The sequence below is a fragment of the Budorcas taxicolor genome, chromosome 3 (genome assembly GCF_023091745.1).
Source record: "Budorcas taxicolor isolate Tak-1 chromosome 3, Takin1.1, whole genome shotgun sequence".
Classification (NCBI taxonomy): domain Eukaryota; kingdom Metazoa; phylum Chordata; class Mammalia; order Artiodactyla; family Bovidae; genus Budorcas; species Budorcas taxicolor.
The window spans coordinates 4,621,107-4,642,548 of record NC_068912.1 but is presented as its reverse complement, the minus strand read 5'-3'; the positions used below and the strand labels follow the sequence as shown (position 1 = coordinate 4,642,548).

Sequence of the window (21,442 nt, the reverse complement as noted above, 5' to 3'; positions counted from 1 at the left end):
AGTCCAGCATCCCTAAGCAAACCCCAGCTATCCCCAGGCCTTAGCTGGGAAGAGGCCATAAAGTGATTCTCACTTTAAATTAGTTCAATTAGCACTTTTTTTTTTTTAAGGCATAAAAATGCTTTTATTCAAAGAGTGGTTTTCTTCCTTTTAGCAACCTATATGTTAAAAAAGATTTCTCTGGGCTTGTGTTTCACCATTTAGCAGCTGTTCCTGCTTAAGAAGTACTGTTTATCTCCTTTTAAGGAAGGTCAAGCAGTCAGGGGGTTAATTTCCATCCGTTCCTGCCGCTCTTCCCCAACGTTTTAAACATGTTGCATGCACTTACATGGGGATAGAATAGAGAGAAAATGATAACTTATTTTTAACTTATGGCTGCAGAGTCTCTGTGTAATTGCCAGGAGGCAATTTGTATATAAAAAGAGGCTGGGTTTTGTACTCGGGCAGACTTGAATGAATATTTTAGCTCTGTAACATACTAGCTGAGCAACTTTTAAACTCAGCTCTTCATGGGTAAATGGGAATAACCATAGCTACCTCACTAGTTGTGAAAAATGAATAATTTGTATCGATGGCTCTGAAGGATCAGGTCCGAGGCCTGGGGCCTGGTAGGAAGAAGCCCCAGGAAGTCCTAGCATTTGTCCTGTACTAGGCACTGTGCTGAGTCCTGTCTTTATATTGATATGACCTCCTTTCTCCCTTCCTCTCACCCCATGAGGTTGGTTTGACTCTTTTGTCTGTCATTTGAAGAAGCTAAGGTTTGGAGAGGCATTCCAAATCACCCAGCTGGTGCTCAGTTTATCTAGGGCTCAAAACCAAGACGGCGGATTTTGAAACTTCATGCTGCTCCCCACTCTGTATAAATACGTGTGACTGTTCTGCTGTGTCCCCACAGTGAGCACGATGAGGTATACAACAAACACCTTAAGAAATGCTGGCAGCATCTGGCTCCTTAGAACACATCTCCTCTCATTCACTCAAAAACATGTCTCCTCCCAAATGTAGATCCTCTCCCCTCCCTCTTTATATGCGTTTGTTGTGAACCTCTTTTTTTGTCCATTGTCATTGTGGTTTCCTTGCTCTTTACGAAGGCGGAAGAGACGAAATTTCAACAAGCAAGCGACGGAAATCCTGAATGAATATTTCTATTCCCATCTCAGCAACCCTTACCCCAGTGAGGAAGCCAAAGAGGAGCTAGCCAAGAAGTGCGGCATCACAGTGTCCCAGGTAAGACACCCCAGAGAACTCAGCCCAAAGCCTGGCCATAGTGGTGTTGCAGGGCAGGGTCTCGGAAGCCTGGCCTTCCTGAACTTTCATGCCTCGGAAGTTCCATCAGCTAGAGCCTTCAAATGGCAAGGTCAGCTCATGGTGTGTATAAGAAAGTCTCCAGGGAAGGAACCTGGAAGAACCAGCGGAAGTAGACTAAGTGGAGTGCAGTTAAAGCAGGGCTGGAGCTCCCCGCTCCGTGCGCTCCCTTTCTTCAGACAGATGAGCGTTTCTGCATTGACTTGGAGAGCTACCAGCACTTCTCATGTCATTTTCTCAAACAGGGTCAACTCCTCGGCCCATATTTTTTTTTGCCCAACTCAGGAACTTTTTAAGAGGCAGTGAATGGAACTTTTAAATGAAAAGTTCACACGTCCTCTCTGGATGTCCTCACTGTAGCTGATGGAGTGTAGGAATTTTAACATGTCACTATGATTGCACTGGAATGATGGCACAAAATGTCACTGAGTGTCCCCTTTCCCCCAAGAGCAATAACCATAAGAGGTGCCTGTTGACGTGGAAAGATACATGACATAAAATTTTTATGGACCTGGAGTCTTCAGCATTAATATGAAGTAGAAAAGGAGGCAAGTTTTATATGTATCTACCTTTTTTTTTTTTGGCTATACCGCGTGGCTTGAGGAATCTTAGTTCCCTGAGCAGAGATTGAACCTGGGCCCTCGACAATGAAAGTGCTGAGTTCTAACCACTGAACCAGGGAATTCCCATCTACATTTTGTCTACTCAGAGAATCCATCCATACTTCTTATGTGATCTGAACCTCAAATACCACCACCAATCTCTACTGAGACCAGTAGTGATAGTTCTGAAATCTCTCAGAGAAAATTTTCCTCAGAATTATGTCACATGCCAAAGAATTAGATGTACTGGTATTTACAAAAAGGGTGAGAGTGAGGGGGAATTGGAGAGAAGAGGCCTACTTTAGTGAGAAACTTCACTTAACGTTTTCCAAAAGCAGTAGATGCTGTTTTGTGAGCATCTATACTTCTTGAACTGAAGCCTGGCTTCTGCTGCCCCCCGCCAGGTGCTGGTTCCTTCAGCCTGTGTTTAGCTTAAGCAAAAGTGGGTCTAGTCAGAATGAAGACCTCCACACAGAGGGTCTGCAATGAAGAGGTTGCCAGGGTCTCCCCAGCATGCTGTGGGTGATTTTGCAGCAGTCTCGAAAACCTCCTTTCAGATAAGTTAGAAACGATTGCCTTATCCTTTTCAACTTGGACCTTCCCCAGGTACTTGCTCCCCACTGAAGCTCGTTCCTAGTCTTGGCAGCCCTAGGAAAGTAGAATATCAGTGGTCTAAATTCAGGTGGCCTGGTATTATCTAGGTTTCTAACCATTCTTGTCCAAATCTAGACCCATTGTCCATAAGAAAAGATGGCTGATGTTTTTTGATACTTGCTGCATTTTTGCAGAATAGTTCCAGGTATGAACCACATCACAAACAGTGAATTTCAGTCATGAGGTATTCTGCTATTAAAGCTGAAAATCATTATATTGTTTGAATTCAAAATCTGGGACTTGGATTCCAAATCCCTATTGAAATAGAATGAATTTTCCAGGATCTAGTCTGCATTGTATCTGAATAAAAAAATAGAATCTTGGCCTATTCCAGGAACCTTTGCATCCTTCATTATGGAAATCCACGGTGCAAATAGTTTGTTCGTTGAAGTGATTTATACATATGTTGCATCGCCTTTGTCTTTCCGCATCCCAAGGCCATATCATTCTACATTCCCTATTACATCACTTCTTCCCAATCATAACCAGACTGTTTTACCATTGCTGAACAAGTTTCAGTGGTAGACAGTATGGTATCATAGAAAGAACCTTTGCTAGGAGCATGTTGACCCATGCTGAGTCAACCGTGGGATTTGGGGGAACTCGCTCTTTCTATTTGGGTTTTAGTTGCCCCATCTATCAGTCATGGTTGGTTGGACCACATGATACACAAAATTTCTGTCCCTTGTTCTCAAATCTAGTAGATGCCTTTGGCTATCATCCTGGGTTTTTTGTTTTGTGTTGTTTGTTTCTTTGGGTTAATAATAACCCATCTGTCTTGAAATTCTCCTACTTCGGCTTCCTTGACGTTGTTCTCTCTGGAGTTTCCTCCTTCCTCTTAGGCTGCTCCTGCTCAGTCTTCTTAGAGGGTCTCCCATCTCTACATATCCTGAAAGCATTGTTCTTTCTTTAGCCCCATCTCATCATGTCCGAGCCCATTAACTATATTCTGACATATATATTTTTTTAAATTCACTTACTAATGAGTCTTCCTTTGATTCCCAAATGAAAATATGTTCATACCCAGAAACCTCCATATGTTGCCATAGATATATGCGTGTGCATGTATATAGATATAGATAGATACGGGTGTATCTGAACCACTGTGCTGCACACTTCACCCTAACACAATGCTGTAAATCAACTAGACCTTATTGTTTTTTAACTTCTTGGGCCTCACCCCAGTCCTTAATAAGAATTTCTATTGGGAAGGAGGGCCTTCCCAGGCGGCACAGTGGTAAGGAGTCTGCCTGCCAACACAGGAGACACGGGCTCGATCCTTGGGCTCGGAAGGTCCCTTGGAGAAGGAAATGGCAACCCACTCCAGTATTCTTGCCTGGAAAACCTCACGGACCGAGGAGCCTGGCGGGCTGCAGCCTCTGGGGTCACAAACAGTCAGACACAACCGAGCATACATGCATGAAGGGGGAGTGGGAAGCAGAAGAGGAAGCCAGGACTCTGTCTTAATAAGCCTTCCAAGAACCCCTGACTTTGAAACTTTGAAAAGCACTGTTCTACACACTTAATTGGAGCGATCCCCTCCTTGCTCACAGCTGCAAATAGACTTCTCTTAGAATATCCCCACGAGACTTGTCTACTAGAGTGCCAAACTCATCTATCTCACTTTCCACGGGACTTCACCGTGGCTCTGCCCATGCCGGATTGTTCAGAACGCGAATCAAGCCTCTCCCTGAGGATCTATGATTCTTTCTGCATTGGTTGTCTCATACCGTCAGTCATCTACGTGTCTCTAGCACCCAGCACGTAGTAGACCCTGGTCAGTGACTCTTGCACAGTTCAGTTCAGTCGCTCAGTCGTGTCCGACTCTCTGCGACCCCATGTATTGCAGCACGCCAGGCCTCCCTGTCCATCACCAACTCCCGGAGTTCACTCAGACTCAGGTTCATCGAGTCCGTGATGCCATCCAGCCATCTCATCCTCGGTCGTCCCCTTCTCCTCCTGCCCCCAATCCCTCCCAGCATCAGAGTCTTTTCCAATGAGTCAACTCTTCGCATGAGGTGGCCAAAGTACTGGAGTTTCAGCTTTAGCATCATTCCTTCCAAACAAATCCCAGGGCTGATCTCCTTCAGAATGGACTGGTTGGGTCTCCTTGCAGTCCAAGGGACTCTCAAGAGTCTTCTCCAACACCGCAGGTCAAACACATCAATTCTTCAGCGCTCAGCCTTCTTCACAGTCCAACTCTCACATCCATACATGACCACAGGAAAAACCATAGCCTTGACTAGACGGACCTTAGTCGGCAAAGTAATGTCTCTGCTTTTGAATGTGCTATCTAGGTTGGTCATAACTTTTCTTCCAAGGAGTAATCGTCTTTTAATATCATGGCTGCAGTCACCATCTGCAGTGATTCTGGAGCCCAAAAAATAAAGTCTGACACTGTTTCCACTGTTTCCCCATCTATTTCCCATGAAGTGATGGGACCGGATGCCATGATCTTCGTTTTCTGAATGTTGAGCTTTAGGCCAACTTTTTCACTCTCTTCTTTTACTTTCATCAAGAGGCTTTTTAGTTCCTCTTCACTTTCTGCCATAAGGGTGGTGTCATCTGCATATCTGAGGTTATTGATATTTCTCCCAGCAATCTTGATTCCAGCTTGTGTTTCTTCCAGCCCAGCGTTTCTCATGATGCACTCTGCATATAAGTTAAATAAGCAGGGTGACAATATACAGCCTTGACGTACAGTGAATTAATTATCGAAAGCACTGATTCTATACATTGTTGAGTACATATGATATCCCCCTAGTGGTTCATGTAGGAAATGCCTGAATTGACCCAGCATCTTCCCTATATATGAGGATCTGTTCTCCTGTTGAACGTAATCATCTAGGAATGGCTCGTTTTCCACCCTTTCCCTTTTCACCTTTCTCTCATGTAACTGACCACAAGCATTTCCTTCCCTCCTCAAAAGTCATTCCGAACTATCTTCATCTTTCCCACTTTCTTCCAGCTCATCCAGTTGCCTCAGAAAAAACTCTCCCTACCTCCTTTCCTCTCTGTTCCACTTAAAAGTAAAAAACCAACCATGATTATGATTGATTCCTATGAATAATGAAAGTTACATCAAGAAAAACATACGAGTTTGAGAATGAAATTAGATAGGCAGCAGTCCTTAAATGGACCAGGAAGTGTCTTTCCTCTTCTAGTTTGACTCTTACTGTAGGCACTAGCATTTATAATTAATAAACCTTTTTCTGAATTTTTTTTCTCTTGTTTACTAATATTGCAATGATATGGTTTGATTTTTACAACAGAGGCTTGTCATTTCTGCTATAGTATAAGCTGTTTAGGTCTATTAGGGGTTAGCCATATAAGATTTAAAATTCAGCCAATGCACTTTAAAAATAAGTGTAGTTTTGCAAGAATTTTCTTTATGTGCCATTGTTGGGATAAATTAAGTTACATGTAAAGCTGTGGTACCTGTGTTACCAACTTTTCCTTTCCTCATCAAATTCATGGTTTGTTTTGTAATTGTAAAAAATCACAACATTTTAGTTTGAAATCACATCTGGAATATGGAGTATGAAATTCTTCCTAAAGCAGGAATCATGGGAATAAAACTTGAATTTCACTGTGTTTCCACTTGTCTCTGGCAGAGGTCTTTGTGTAAAAGGAACAGGTAAGAATCAAGCCAGGATGGCCACTGTGAGCCACGTGAAGAAAATAAATTAACAAATGAAAGTAAATTAGGATTATTTTGTGTTTTGGCATTAACATTTAAAGCCTGAAATGCAAAGGAATAATCATTGCTATGCTTCAGATTTTCCTTATGTAGATAACGCCAAGATTCACACAAAATACTTAGTGAAATTTATTGGATTGAATTATACTGATCCTAAGGTCAGTAGTAGTACAGTGCAGCTAAGAACCTAGTCCATAGTAAAGTTACTTGACTAATAAAAATGGGAAATTAATCCATCCATGAAAGCACCCATATGTTGATCTAGATTTATATGGATATTTAAAGGTCTGTGTATTTTGATTGCCTAGAGTCAGCTTTGGCATTGGTAAGTAACAGGCATTTCTCCTGAAATGCTAAGTTTTTTTAGTCATATATTTACGAGGTAAGCAGATTTAAAATGCTTGCCCTAAAGTAAAATGGTCCTAGTTAAACGAGCAGCTCCTCCATAGAAAAATCTTTGTCGCAGTGGTTTTCCTAGATTGTGTTATATTAAGCAAGAGAATCTCAGTTTATATAGTTTTCTTCAGGTCTTATCATTGATGCTGAGAAGTCAGAGCTGGGATAAGCCCAGTGAAACCCACCTCTTCAACTCTCTCATAAGCTCTGCCTTCTGTGATGTTTAAGCAGGAGGAAATGGTAACTTTCTCACCTTCTCTTAAATCCCTCTAGGTATCAAACTGGTTTGGAAATAAACGAATCCGGTACAAGAAGAACATAGGTAAATTTCAAGAGGAAGCCAATATTTATGCTGCCAAAACAGCTGTCACTGCTACCAATGTGTCAGCCCATGGAAGCCAAGCTAACTCACCCTCAACTCCCAACTCAGCTGGTTAGTGTTTTCTTTGATTTGGGGGAATGGTTCTCCATTTTTACATGTGCTTTCCCTGCACTGGGATTTTCTTGTTTTGGATGGGTTGATTTATGTGTGTGATTGTCTTTTTTATCATTGATGCTACTTTGGGTTTTTCTTTTTATTTTCAAAACGCAATGTGTTTTGCTGTTTATAAGATGGACTTGGCTGAGGGTTTGCAGTCATGTGTCTATTTAAGTTGGACAGAGGTAAATTGACTGGTTTTAAGAAGGAGACCTCTAAATTCTCCTTTCAGAGATTTTAATAAGTAAGCTTGACTTAATACTTTGAGATAGTCTCTTGGGGTTCACACATTTAGTTTGTCTCATATATCTATTTTGCTGATACCATCACATGATGTCTGAGTCATTTACTACCATGCAATCTACTCAGGAGTATTCACTCTTCTTTAAACATTCCATTAGAATGTTCTGGTCTGCAGAGCCAACTATGATTATTGCTATCAATTGTTTATTGTTGTTGTTCTTTACTGTTTTATTGTGTTGGGTTTTTTAATGTAAACTACAAAGAAAATTGCCAGTCATTAATTCAAATGATCCAGATTCCAGTTTTCCTATTATAGTATCTGTTATGTGCTATGCTCCTGATTTTATTTTAGTAAATGTGCATTATATCACTAATTTCAGGCTAACATATTTTAGGAGTGTGCCAGTTCTTAATTTCCACATGTGAAAAAAAATCATCTATAATACATAAAATATAACCTTGGTGTTTGTACGCTTGGTATTTATGGAAGGTATCCATGTTGGTGCTTTTTTAAAGGGAAAACCAGAAATAGTTCTTATTAAATAATGTATTTATGTATTAATAATTAATATTAACAAAAGGTAGATTACAATATTTCTCCCCGTAGTGAACCAGATGCATTGATTTTGGCTATGGGGTGCACATTTAAGAAAATTGGTGCCTTCAACTTTAAAAGGTCACAGATTTAAATGTGTTAGATCATAATATGACTTTTCAATCTAATGTCTAACATTTGGGGAGGTATGTGGTATCTTTGACCTCCCAGCTTGTTTGCCCACTAAAATAAGCTATCTTTCTGCCTTATGGTAGATTGTTATTGGAAATATGTAAGGCTCCACACACTAATGTTTTCTGTCAGCTTCTGGACACTTCTAATTTGTTATCATAAGGTTCTCCAAGTCACAGGGCTATACCATCGCAGACTTCTTTTGTTTAAGTGGAATCATGCAAGAAGAATGGCCTGGGCTTTGTAAACATGGATATGGTAAAGACAAGGTGGAATTCAGTCCAGTTTTACTTTGCCCAGCACTCCAGATTAGGTAACCATAGGGAACATGTTTACTTTTTGAGGTTCTGTGTATGAGTGTTCATCTCCTTCTTTTCTCATCAAGGTTTTATTGACAAAGGATCCAGGCTAACAGGTTCAGTAACCAGAGAGTTTTCTTCTTTCCCATCTGGTCAGTTATTAAAGCATTTCAGACCAAACAGCACCAGTTGAACTGCACTGCTAGGCAGACATTTTCACTTGTCTTTGTGGAAGTTTTATTCTGTCAACATTAGCAAAAACACACTCAACACTCTTGCAAAGGTTATCATAATGCAAAACAGATATCAAAATGACTTTTTCCTGTCCCTGCTATATCTGCCTCGCAGATGGCTTAGCATGATTTATGACTAGTCCTTAGAAGGGCCCCATGGACCCCCTTCATTACTGAGTCCGTAACTTCTTTATTCTTTCCTAAAGCACTTACAAAGAGAAAAGTAAGCATTTTAACCCCCTCGTCTGTGTTTAAGAATTGTTTTGGCTCTCTTGGAATGTCAGTCTATGATTACAGTTTTCTGAGGAATTTTTCTGGTAGCTTAACCTTCATGTGACTATTCTGAGCACAAAATAAATTATTATGGAAAATTTGAGCTAAGCTTTCCAGTGGTGCCTGAGTTGTTGGAAATAATATGCAGAGAAATCCCTTTGTATTTTTCTAAAATAGAGACAAAAGAAAATACTATTGTATATGTGCAGTAGCATGAATTTTGAAAGATAAATGTGTTAACAAGAAAAGTTATAAATGGGTTTTTCTATATTTTCTTTGCTCTTAACACAACCCAAATCTCTACTCAAATAAAGGGAGAACTTTCAGCTTTTCACATAGTGTGTTTATAATGTTGTATACCAGCTCCTTGATAATGATGTCAAAGAGTAAATGATAACTAATATAGCAAGTTTTACATAAGAGGGTAGTAAGTGAAAATATATTTTGTTTGAATTTGAAGTCCAGAGTTCTGAAACCTGGAAACTTTTTATATCCTCAGTATCGAAGCAGGAGTTTTTCCCAGAAGCTTTACTAAATATAAATACTTATTTCTACTGCAAGATATTTTGCAAGTAAATCTTCTTCCTTATAGAGGCTTTTGTGTGGAGAGCAGTATTTCACCATCTTTATTTAGGCCACTTCTAAATATTCCTGTTTGTTGTTATATGCCCAGCCTCCTATTTCCTTAGGCGTGATTCATAAAAGTCACACAGGGCTAAGTCCTGTGAGGAATTAGCAAGCATTTAGAGATACTTGGAATACTTCATATTTTATGCCAGCAGAGCTGGGCAAAATGGATGGAACAAGGATGAAGAATAGAAAGAAGACAAGAAAATTAATTGTTTTGAGAAAAAATGGGGATCAATTGAAGCAATAGTTATAACCCTGGGTCCATAATTCTTCTGGAGTGAACTAAAGTGATGCCTTTTCAATTTCTTATTTTTGATGGAATGATGAAAGCAAGAGTTAATATCTCAGAAAAATAAGGCCCTTTTAGGAAGGTTGGATTATCTACTGGGAAAAGTTGGAGAACTTTTTAATATCCAAGAAGAAAGAAATTGGCTTGTGGGTTATAGATATTTTCTGTAGCATGGTATCACCATTGATATTTTATCAGAATCTTTGATTAGCTCAGCACTACATTTTTTTAAGGCTTGGAACCCATAGATTAAATTATTTTGCTTAGCTTTATGTGCGTGTGCCAAGGACAACAGGAGAGTCAGCCATGACAATTCTTCCTCCTACACTATAGAGACAAGCTCTAAACTCTTTAATATATTCTTATTGTACTCCTGAAAGGAAGTTTGGTGTTCTGAGGGACTGGTGGAAGATTATCATATTAAAATCTCTGGATGCTGGCTTCCTAACAGGAATTGATGTATGGTACACATGGCTGGAGAGGAGAGGACACCGCCAGAGAAGTTCACTGACACTCACACTAAATCTACAGACACTGCATGGTTTTGTTTTTTAAAACCAAGTGAAAGAATTGATCCCACTGATGTTTTCTGCTGTGTTCCTTCTTCCCATGTTTCTACCCTTAATTTCTAAGTGGAAGATGAAAACACAGCCTCCTGGAATTGGAGCTCTGGACATGTACAGTTACTAAAGTGATTTCATACTGAACTAGATAAACATGCCCTCTTGTACTTTGCCCTGAGTAGAAAGCAACAATGATTATTTGATTTTGAGAGGGGGAAATCATGGAAAATAGAGAAATGAGCATGATAGAGTTGAGCTTACATTGAGCAAACAGGCTCTGTCTTCCAGCCTTCAAATAGTATGGGAGTCCAGTCTGATCAGACTGGCTACCTAATCTATGTGGCGCTTTGATGTCTAGACTGCAGAATTTAAGGCAATACTTGCCATTAGTCTGCTTCCTAAAAATTCTGTGAGTTATAATGAGCTAATAGTTTTAAACACCTTGCGTTCCTTAGGAAGGAAAAGGAAATTCATTTTTGTTTTAGGTCATTGGTTCTCAGTTGGGGTAGACTTGACATTTTTAGCTGTCACAGTCATCAGGGGGTAGGTGTTCCTGGCACCTGTTAGATGGAGGCCAAGGATGTGTTTGACCATCTTATAATACATGAGATATTCCTCCACAAAGAAGAATTATCAGGTCGAAAATGTGAATAGTGAATCCAAGGTCAAGAGATTCTGCTCTGGGTTTAGATTTTATGATTATTATACTTTTTTTGGATTTTGAGGTTAGCTGAGCTTTTGTTTTTATTTTCTGAAGAAATTTAATTCTGAAAACTCTTTAGAGTAAAAATAAAGTGTTCAGGAAATTGTCTTATGAAAATGGATGTTAACACATCTCCACATTGTGTTTGAGTGAGCAAATGCCTCAAAATCCATAGGTGATCTGTTACTTCTGTTTAGTTGAGTGCAAATTTAGTTTTTGTATATGCCTCCCAGTGTCTAGATTACAGTGTAAATGAGCCACTTGCCTCCCTCCCCAAGCCAAACTCAGAACCATTTAACTGGTAAGCATGTCTAAAACCGTGCTTCTAGTCTTTGCCATTGCTTTATAGCCACTCTCAGGTGAGGGTTCAGACTGACATTCTCAGCAAGCCAGGTAATTCTGTGTTAGTTCTTTGAGAATTCCACAGCACCTCTGAGAGAGCCCATGTCCTGTCTGTCTGTGATTCACATCCTTCCCAGGAGGTTAGCCAATCTAGAATAAGTTCTTGGCAACTTGCAGTGCCAGAGGAAGAATGTGTCTTCCGGTCGTTGCTGAGGTCTTTGCGTGGACTTGTGTCTGCCTTACTGCAGTAGTCATGGCACCTAGTCTTTTCCCCCAGTGCAGTCACTGCCTCTAGATACTTATCAGAGAAGCAGAAACCGTGGCGCTGTTGTACACGGATGTGCAGAGACAATGAAATGCTGAAACTGCACGGCCAAAAGCACGGGGACTCCTGCAATTACTGCTCTGATTCAGATGCATTTGTACATGAAGTACATTGATATGCGCATATTTGTCTCTATGTACATTAGGCAGCCAGACATATTTACAGTTTATCTATGCACATATATTTTTTAAAATCATCTGTGTCAATTGCAGTGTCTGTCTTGTAAATGGCACATTCCGTGCCTTCATGGTTCTGTGGATGCCATGTTCCTTGGCATCAACGTAGCCCTTTGGGGCTTTCTTCCGTTTCTCAGTCTGTGTGCTAATTTCCAATAAAGAGTCAACCAAGCATATAGAGTGTATGTTTATTACATGGTATTTGGTTGGGAGAGAAATAGAATACCTGAGCTTCAAACTGAATCCTCTCAGGGGAAAAATCTGATTCATATGAACAATTATAATTTGTGTTCTTTGAGCTGCTGGGTCTTGACTCTGACGACATCTGCATGTGAGCATGTGTTGTAATACTATAAAGGTATTAAATACTATTTCGATTATGTTGCTGTGGTTGAAAGAAGGACGTGAGAGGGATGTAACTATAGATCATATATTAGATATCTTAACATAAGAATGTGGTCTGTACTATGCACTGTTTCACCTACATGTTAGGGAGGACTGTTTGACAGATGTGCACCACATTAATGGAAAGAAAGTCCACACCAAAGCCTCCGCCTACTGACTGGGTATAAACCATACCTGATCAGATCTTGTACTTATTTTGCCTAAGACCCAACTTTTCTAGTTCCTTTCAGATAAATTAAACCTAGAAATGTGTTTCCCGATGACATGCACAAGACACGTTGCAGAACCATGAGAATGTCATAGTTCTTTGGATGGTGCTTGCCTTGTCCCCTACTGCTCAAAGCAGTCCCGTTTTCACAGGAGAAGGAAGGAAGAGTAGAGGGTCTGTCTACATAGCAGAATAGTAATACTGAGCTGGTTCCTTGCATATGGATTAACACCCCAAAGAACAAAGCAGGAAGGAGATGTTTCTTAACTTGAGGTTTTCCCCAGGTAAATTGTCCTCAAGTAAATCATCTGGTCACTAAATGACTCTTGCCTTGGAAGGAGGAGGGTACCATGAAGAGTTAAGGAAAGTGGCAGAGTTTAGAAATCACCACTAGTTCAATGGTCCTTCCATGGAACAAACAAACAAAAAACCTCCTCTTCTGCTTAGCTGCAGCTCTTCATGTGAGGTGAGGCAGCTCTCTAGGACAGCCCAGATCCCCATCTTGGGAGAAAAGAAAGAGTCAGAGCTGGGGCATGAATCATTGTTGTGTGATTCCACACGGATGATGGTGGTCTCAGAACTCAAGGGCAAGAGTGCAGTTTAAGCACTAAAGGGATGGAAAAAATAGAGTGGAACTGACCTGGGTCCCTGAGGTCTCTCCTTTTCCAGGCTAATGTCATGTTTTAACCAAACCTTGCACGTCGAGCTTTCTTTCCTAATGCGCTGAGCTGCACGATGACTTCAGAATAATAATAAGTTTTTCCACGGCCTTGTGTTTAGGTTGAGGGGGGGGACTAGGTTTACCATAGTCGAACCAGCAGAACCCGGTAGTGCCTGCAGGCTGAGTCTGGGAGAAAACGTCATCTCTAGGAGTTGAAAACAGATGGTTAAATGCTCTTCTGGAGACCCACTTGATCATTATTATTACAATTTCATATTTCATGCATGCTTAAGAATTCCTGGTTCAATTTCTGTCTCAGCTTCCTCCAAAACGGCAGGTGGCAAGAAGAGCATATTATTTTCATTTATTTTTTTAGTCTTTGTGACTCTCTTAGACTGTTTGCCACCCAGAAGGGGACATCATCTTCTTTCTAGAAAATCAGGAATATCAGTGACTTGTACCCCAGAGCCAGCCCTACTGTGCAGCGTTGCCTTCGTGCCCTCCCACCCCCAGGTGCTGCTCCCCACATGAGGGTAGATGGGTGTAGCATTAGCTTATTTAGAATCTAGCTGACAGTTCAGGTGCTCCATCGTGGTGGCAGAAATATCATCAACCAGCCCATAGTCTCCAGCTCACGGTCCCCCAGCCAGTCCCAGAGTTTTAGAGGCATGAAAAAGAGATCCAAGGGGCTGGAGGCTGTCTCCAGTTCAAATAGACCAAGTTGAGAAGAATACATGTTTCCTTTCTCAGCTTAAAGTTGCTAAGGGGAAGCAGTCCTACAGTCAATTTGCAGGGAGATGTGGGCTTTACATAACATGAACAATATGCACCCTTTATTGCTTGCTCTGTTCTTCATGCTACTAACCAGACTCTGTTGATATTGTTTTGATTTTAGTTTTTGTTTGAGGGGGGTTGCTTTGCATGTCATTCTTCCTCTTGGCTGTTAGTTGCGGGGGTTGAGCCTTTTCCTTTCTGTGATTCAGGTGCCTCACTCTTTCCTTTCCAGGTTCTTCCAGTTCTTTTAACATGTCAAACTCTGGAGATTTGTTCATGAGCGTGCAGTCACTCAATGGGGATTCTTACCAAGGGGCCCAGGTTGGAGCCAACGTGCAATCACAGGTAGGGACCCAGCCAATGTGCCGCCAGGTGAACGCCTTAGAGTCCAGGAGCCGTCAGTCGGACTGGCACTTCCTGCTTCTGTCCAGACAGAAAGAGACAGAGGGATGTAGAGACCAAACCTTACCAACAACCAAACCAAAACAAAGACAACCACTGTCGTGGGGAATCTTGTCCACACTTTGTGAATGCATTTGGCTCTGGCTTGTCAGTCATACGAGGAAGGCAGGAGAGGAGCGAGCGCAGGGTGAGGTGACTGAGGCAGGTGGACCCAGTGTGTTCTTTGCTCACAAAAGGGAAAGGGAGGAGTTCAGTCTGTCGGCTTGCTTTCCAGGTTTCTTTCTGGTTTGTTGGTTTTTCCACACTCGACATTTGCCCCATATGGAGGTCATTAATGACTAGGCACATACCTAAGTATCTCAGGTTTTCATGTTAGCCTTTAAAAATACCCAGTCAGGTTGACTAAACTCATCTTTGTAGTCATCCTTGAGGGTCAAGGGACTTGAGCTTCTGGTGACAAGTTTGGTCCATGCTGGGAAACAAAACTCAAGTCGTGTGGCGTAAGCCCTCAGCACTCCTTAGTCAGCAGCTCGCCTTCACGACAACTCAGAAGCCATCCTTCTGTGTGAGCACACAGCCTGACGTGATGGGGTGAAGTTGTGTGCTCTGGGTCAGGGTCGCCAGGGCGATTCTGAGCCATGCCCACCCAGGGTCCCACCTGCGTGAGGAACAAGAAGCATTACGTGCCTGGAGTAGACTAGCTGGCTGGTGATTCAGCCCCTTGCTTTGGAAACATTGCCTGGCACCAAGTATGAAGACACACAGTCGGACTTTGGCCAAATGACTAGACAACTGGCCATTATTTAAGTCCTCAGAAAGACAGCATTAGTTGCACACTGTTGTCTCTGTGAGGTGGCTGGCTGGCCCTTCTAAATAGAACCTTGACTTTTATAAGCTCCTGAGCAAAGAAGTTATATAGGATGATCTGGAGAGAAGGGAAGAATCTTTGAGTCTCGCCACTCACCCACTCCCTGCTGTCTTATGCAACAGTAGTTTCATTGTTGGGAAACCCAGCTTTCTTTGACCGTTTTTGTCTTGCTTACTAAGCTCAGAAAGGATAATGGATTTGGCAGAGAGTGGAGGCCCAGCCTCCTAATGGTTCCTTTCCCAGGAAGAATATCTCCAATGGTTGCATTAATTTGGCGTGCCCAAGTGGTAGCCTGTGTGGTGATGACCTGTCTCACTTATCCTGCATCTCTGACTAATCTCCTCTCTGTTGTTGTTCATCCGTTTAGGTGGATACCCTTCGCCATGTTATCAGCCAGACAGGAGGATACAGTGACGGACTCGCAGCCAGTCAGATGTACAGTCCGCAGGGCATCAGTGTAAGAAAACAAGGCTCCCCCCACCCTTTGTTTCTATTCTATCACTGCCAATTATTTCAAAGCCGTAGGGCTCAGAATGCCACTTAGTAGGACTTATTTTAGCTTTACGGTCACCTAGTTTCTTGTTTCTGTATCAGTCATGCCATCGGCAGCATTCTACCCTCAAAAAAAGTGGCGATTGGGCAGGCTTCATGCAGGCAGCTGGCGTCTAGGGCTGTCACACACAATCAGTGTTTGCATGGCACCTGCGGCCACATGCTTTCAGCTGAGAGGGGCTGCCAAACAGGTGACACCTAGTACAGTGGTAGGAGATGTCGCCACAAGCAGGGACCGGAGAACCTGGTGGGGAAAGACCGGTAACCGGAATCCCTTGCATCCTGGTCTGTGGTCTTTAAAAAAACACCTTTCTCCAATCGAAGGATGATTTTTAAAAAATTAACACCGAGGCTGGCGAGGTTGAAGGGGTGGGGAGGGGTGCAGGCCATCTTCTGCTTGTTCTTGGGTGCACTGGCGGCTCCTGACTAGCATGAAAATTCATAGCGACAAGCTATGTCGCACAGAGTGAAATCGATCAGACAGACACAAGGAGAACCGAGTGTAGATTTGGGACAGCAATCCAACTTGATTTCTCAGATCAATCGTCCGCTATCTCAGCAGCGGTGACAGCAAGCTGGGACAAGAGGGCAGTCTGGAAAAGGAGGCTGTTCTTTGGATCAGGGGTGATTGCCTAGGCTTTTAGAGGTCATGAGATGCTCCAGTAGAACTACTGGCTCAGAACTAACTAAGAAAACTATGATTGGATGACGGTGAGGATTTGTTTTTTTCGTTTCTGTTGTTGGGATTAAAATACATTGGGGATGGAAGGAAGGAAAGGTGGGCATTGTATGTTAGTGTAATCCTCACCTATACTAATTGAGGCATGGCATCTGCAATGAAAATAGTGAGAGCTTTTCAACTCTACATTGGTGTAATTGTACATGACGATGGCCAGACTGGAAGGAAACAAGAGGGTACCAGCTGTTTCATCAGATGAGGAATGGTTGAAAAAATTAGGAACTCTTAACCTATTAAAGAGAAGGTTTGAATGGTAAGTAATAGTCTGAGACATGCTGTCATCTGTGAGATACTGGCTTCATTCTGAATGATCTAAAGGGAATAGGGTAGAATCCTGAGTAGAAATATTTTACTTCAACATCGGAAGGGCCTTTCTTACAGTCAGCACTATCCAAAGAAGGGGTCTATTGCCTATGGAAGCCAAGGATTCCCCATCTTTGAGCATTCAGGCATGGTCTGGCTAATTATTAATACTTGGTCAGGATGTTGTGGAAGAGGGTTAAGTACCAGGTGGTGACTGTCTTGGTGACTTTCAAGGCCTCTTCCAATTAAGAATTCTTTATTTTCTACCTTCCTTTGGCAAAATCTCTTCTGAATTTCTATAAGATTTGTCAAGTTCCCCTCTGGGAGGGAAGTGGGAGGTCAAAGCTGACCCTATTAAACATACTCTGGGCACCTGTGTCTGTTTTTTAGAAAGAGTTTCCAGAGTAGAAGGATTTTTCCCTTCTTGTGCTTATACTAATTTTTATTCTTGTGTTCACGTCTGACTTGCCAGGTGCTTGCTTAGAAAAACCCAAGACAGTATGATGGAGAATTCTGTTCTCAAAAATGGATTCCAAATGAATTAAGTTGTTCTGTGTTGGGGGAGGGGGGTTTGTTCAAGTGCACAGGGATGTATACATTGCCTGGATCTTTCTGAGCTGGAATATAGGTCTTTCCATGAAAAGTTTTGCTCTGTGTATAAGGGGATGAGAGGAACATAATGAAGGATAAGAGTGTGGGGAGGAGACTGTGGACACACTCAGAAAGAGAACTGAAGAAACTCTACGTGACTGGGCAGGAAGTTGGGCTGACAGTTGTGCTATTTGGCATCTTTCCTAACTGAGCAGAAGAGAGCCGCCCTCAGACTCAGGGGGCTCACCATGGGCCCCTCTGACGTCATCTTGTGGGCTGGGAATCATTTCTGGAATAGTGTAACCACACATGTGCAGACTATTACGTCTGATTACATAAACCCACCACAAAAACTGGGCTGGAAAATGCCACTTGAAAGAGTCTCATTTTGCATTAATTTTTTTCCCCTGTGAACTGTGTTTATTTTAATTCAGAGTCTTCAGTACACAGGGTAAGTGAATCAAAGGCTGATCATAATATGGTCTGTTCTTTTGGTATCAACTTTAAGCTGTGTCACCTGCAGGAGACTAAGCTTGTCAGGGCTATTTTTGGAGAGTGGTATTAGATGCCGAGACATGTGTATGTACAGAGAGGGGTACTGGCTGCTGGGAGGAGAGAGAGAGAGAGAAAGGAGTGAGATGAGAAGAGACAAGGACAGGAATGAAAGATTTGAGCCAAGAAATAAAAATAAACAATTCCAAAACCCAAGGAGGCAATGGAATTCCCAGCTGGGCTCTGGATTGTGTTTCACTCAGTGGAGGACGTTTTCTGGGCAGCCTTTATCTGCTCTCCTGACTAGGTTTTTACAGCACCCACATCTTATCCAACCAGCGTCTATTTTAAACCTCATGGAGTTCAGACCACTTGCATTAACCCAGCCCATGTTCAGTGGGGTCACAATGTGTCGTGGCAAGAACCCTACGCTGGGAGTTGAGAGACTCTGGTCCTTGTTTCTCTCATGTGTCCATGGGCAGGCATCAAACCTTGCCTTTTATAAAATGGGGGTGGTGTGTCCCACTCTTAATATCTTCATGGCTGCTTTAGGGGAAATGAGAAAATAAGTAGGAAAGGGCTTGGCAAAGCATCAGTTGTTCCACGTGAGTGCAGATGAAATGTTGTCAGTGATAACTTTCTAATTTGACCCTTTTCCTCCGTGTGAGCAGTTTTCCCAGTAGGTAGTTCCTAGTGAAGATAGGTTAGGGCACAGTTGTCACATTTTTTTCCTCTTCTGATGGAAAGGTATGCTTTTGAAAAGGATACAGAGTTATACAAGGCTTAAGGACCCCCTTCCTTAGCCATGGTGAGCGTTAAATTATAGCTCCTTAAGTGCTTTGTGTTCTCAAATGACAACGGGCAATGTTTACTGGGCTTAGAGTGGTTCTAAGAGATGGAGGGAGATTATTGCACTTCTCTGTTCATCAGACAGACTGAAAGATCACTTAGCTCTCAAAGCCACTCTTTCCTTTCCTTTCCCATGGCCACCATCCTCCTTCTAGAAAAGTTTATTAGCTAGGCTATTGTGAATATTTCTTAATTATCATTACTGCCTTCAGTATTGCCAAGAAATCATGAGCACCTCTCTATTGCCTACCTAAGAAAGTGCAGTCCCTGAGTCTGACATTCAGAATCCTCCACGCTCTGGCCCTATCTACCTATCCATCCCCCTCATCCTGTCACCCAGTAATCTTTGGATACCAAGCAATGTGGTCAGCTCACCTTTACCTGGCTACACACATCCCCCAACCTTCACACCTATGTGTCATCTATGGAAATATCCTTTCTTCCTATATTACCTTCCGTTTCCCACCCACTCCCCCACATCCCACTGACTGCCCCACACCTAGCTCCTCCTTACTGTTTGTCTTCTTAACACTCCTTCCCCTCTTCTCTCTATCAATCATATAGACACATTCCTGTGCATTACAGATATGTGCAGAGGCACACTTTACACTCTGTATTTCATTCCCAAATATATGTCCTGAAATGTATATATTAGTTGCTCAAAACATGTTTGTTGAATGAATAAATCAGATAGAAGGAGACAAGTTACCACTGAATTCTAAAACGCCACATCTTACATACAGCTGTAAAGGATCCAGTAATGACTTTCCCCTTAAATGACTTACTAACTCACACTAGGCTCTCTTTTTAACTCAAAAAGCTTTCTAAGTATTCCTTTTCGGAAAAACTTTTTGACCAAGGCAAATTCTCTGAGAATAAGAGTCAGATGAGCATTAAATAAATTCAGCTGTACAGTGATGACATGTTCAAGAGAATTATCACTTTGAATTCCTTAATGCTATCTTTCCTAAAAGAATCCCCTTCCCAAAACCTGTTTGTGGGGTAGCCATCCACATAGCAAGAGAATATATTTTCTTTTCCTAAAAAATTTATTGAACTGTAGTTGATTTACAGTATTGCCTTAATTTCTTCTGTACAGCAAAGTGACTCAATTATACATATATATACACACACATTCTTCTTCATATTCTTTTCCATTATGGCTTGTCACAGGATGTGGAATACAGTTCCTTGTGTTATTCAGTAGGACCTTGTTGTATATCTATCCTATATATAATAGTTTGCATCTGCTAATCCCAAACTCCCAGTCCTTCCTTCCCCTCCCCCAGTCCCCCTTGGCAACCACAAGTCTGGAGAACATTGGTTTTTATCGGGTTCTCAGTGCTGTCTCTACCAGACTTTGGACCAGAACCTGTACGAACAGGTGAAAGGTGGCAGCAACTTGAAGTCAGGAAACTTGGATTCTTCTTGTGGCTTTTCTTCTGGCAAGTCTCTTCGTCTCTATTTCATTCATCTGTCAAATTTTCCCAATGAATAAGCTCTAAGGTCCTTTCTGCTGCTGCTGCTAAGTCGCCTCAGTCGTGTCCGGCTCTGTGCGACCCCATAGACGGCAGCCCACCAGGCTCCCCCGTCCCTGGGATTCTCCAGGCAAGAACACTGGAGTGGGTTGCCATTTCCTTCTCCAGTGCATGAAAGTGAAAAGTGAAAGTGAAGTCGCTCAGTCGTGTCCGACTCTTAGCGACCCCCATGGACTGCAGCCCACCAGGCTCCTCTGTCCATGGGATTTTCCAGGGAAGAGTACTGGAGTGGGGTGCCATTGCCTTCTCCGAAGGTCCTTTCAGCTTAGTTAATTCTGGAGTCCTACAAGTATGTTTTTTGATTTCTACTGTTCACTCCAGGGACACCAGACTCAACCGTAAGCTCCTCTCGCCAGACAACTTTTCCATTTGAGTTAGGCTCCACCATGCTTTCTCGCTGCTCCATCACTTACCTCTCTGATCGGATCTTAAGGGAAGGAGAGAGCTTGCCCATGTGAACTTCTCCCTTTGAATCCAGAGATTTGTAGTGTCAGAAAGCATTCAGTTGTTAGAGTGAAATGATTTATTTTTAATTATTTTAGAATGTGACTTAAGTAAGTTCACTCCAGTCCCCTCTTAAATATTGATAGATAACCAATGTAAGAGTTTTCTTACTCAAAAGATGAAGTGAAAATGGAAATAAAGTGTTGGTATTCTCTCTATAAAGGCAGAGTGCCATTAACATCAGTTGATGACAGAAAAATCTCATTGATTTTACTTTGTGATAATTATAGTAGTGGAAAAATAGCGATGAAGCTTTGATCTTTGTAAACCATAACTTACGTGTTTTTATTTTTGTTTTTGCTTTTTCCCCGTTAGGCAAAGGGACAAAAGGACATTTACGAGGAAAATAAGTAAAAAGTAGAAATTGGGGCAAAAAATAGTGAACTATTTTAGTGAACATGTTTCAGGCATTTGGATATCACAGAGGTTACTTGGTAATACTTGGCCACATGCCATCATTTTAATTTTTTCTTAACTCCTTCTGAGAGACCTCCATATAAGATGTTGCCACATGTGGAATTGTAGGGAATTGTGGGGAATGAGAATGATAATTAAAATCATATACAGATCTTTAAAAACTCACTTTAATTATATGAAGTCTTAATTGTTATACTGAAC

The 21,442-nt window shown here is 41.9% G+C and overlaps 1 protein-coding gene across 3 annotated transcripts in view; it reads left to right on the top strand.

The window, feature by feature from the left end:
* The window catches only part of PBX1 (PBX homeobox 1), a 334,001-nt gene that overhangs the window by 246,929 nt on the left and 65,630 nt on the right, over window positions 1–21,442 (top strand). For 2 of the 3 annotated variants that reach the window (XM_052636768.1, XM_052636767.1), the window contains exons 5-8: window positions 1,092–1,227; window positions 6,931–7,090; window positions 14,219–14,331; window positions 15,624–15,713. In XM_052636768.1, coding sequence (XP_052492728.1) covers window positions 1,092–1,227; window positions 6,931–7,090; window positions 14,219–14,331; window positions 15,624–15,713 — 499 coding nt within the window. The remainder of the gene's footprint in view (window positions 1–1,091; window positions 1,228–6,930; window positions 7,091–14,218; window positions 14,332–15,623; window positions 15,714–21,442) is intronic. The other variant, XM_052636769.1, reaches the window with a different exon arrangement.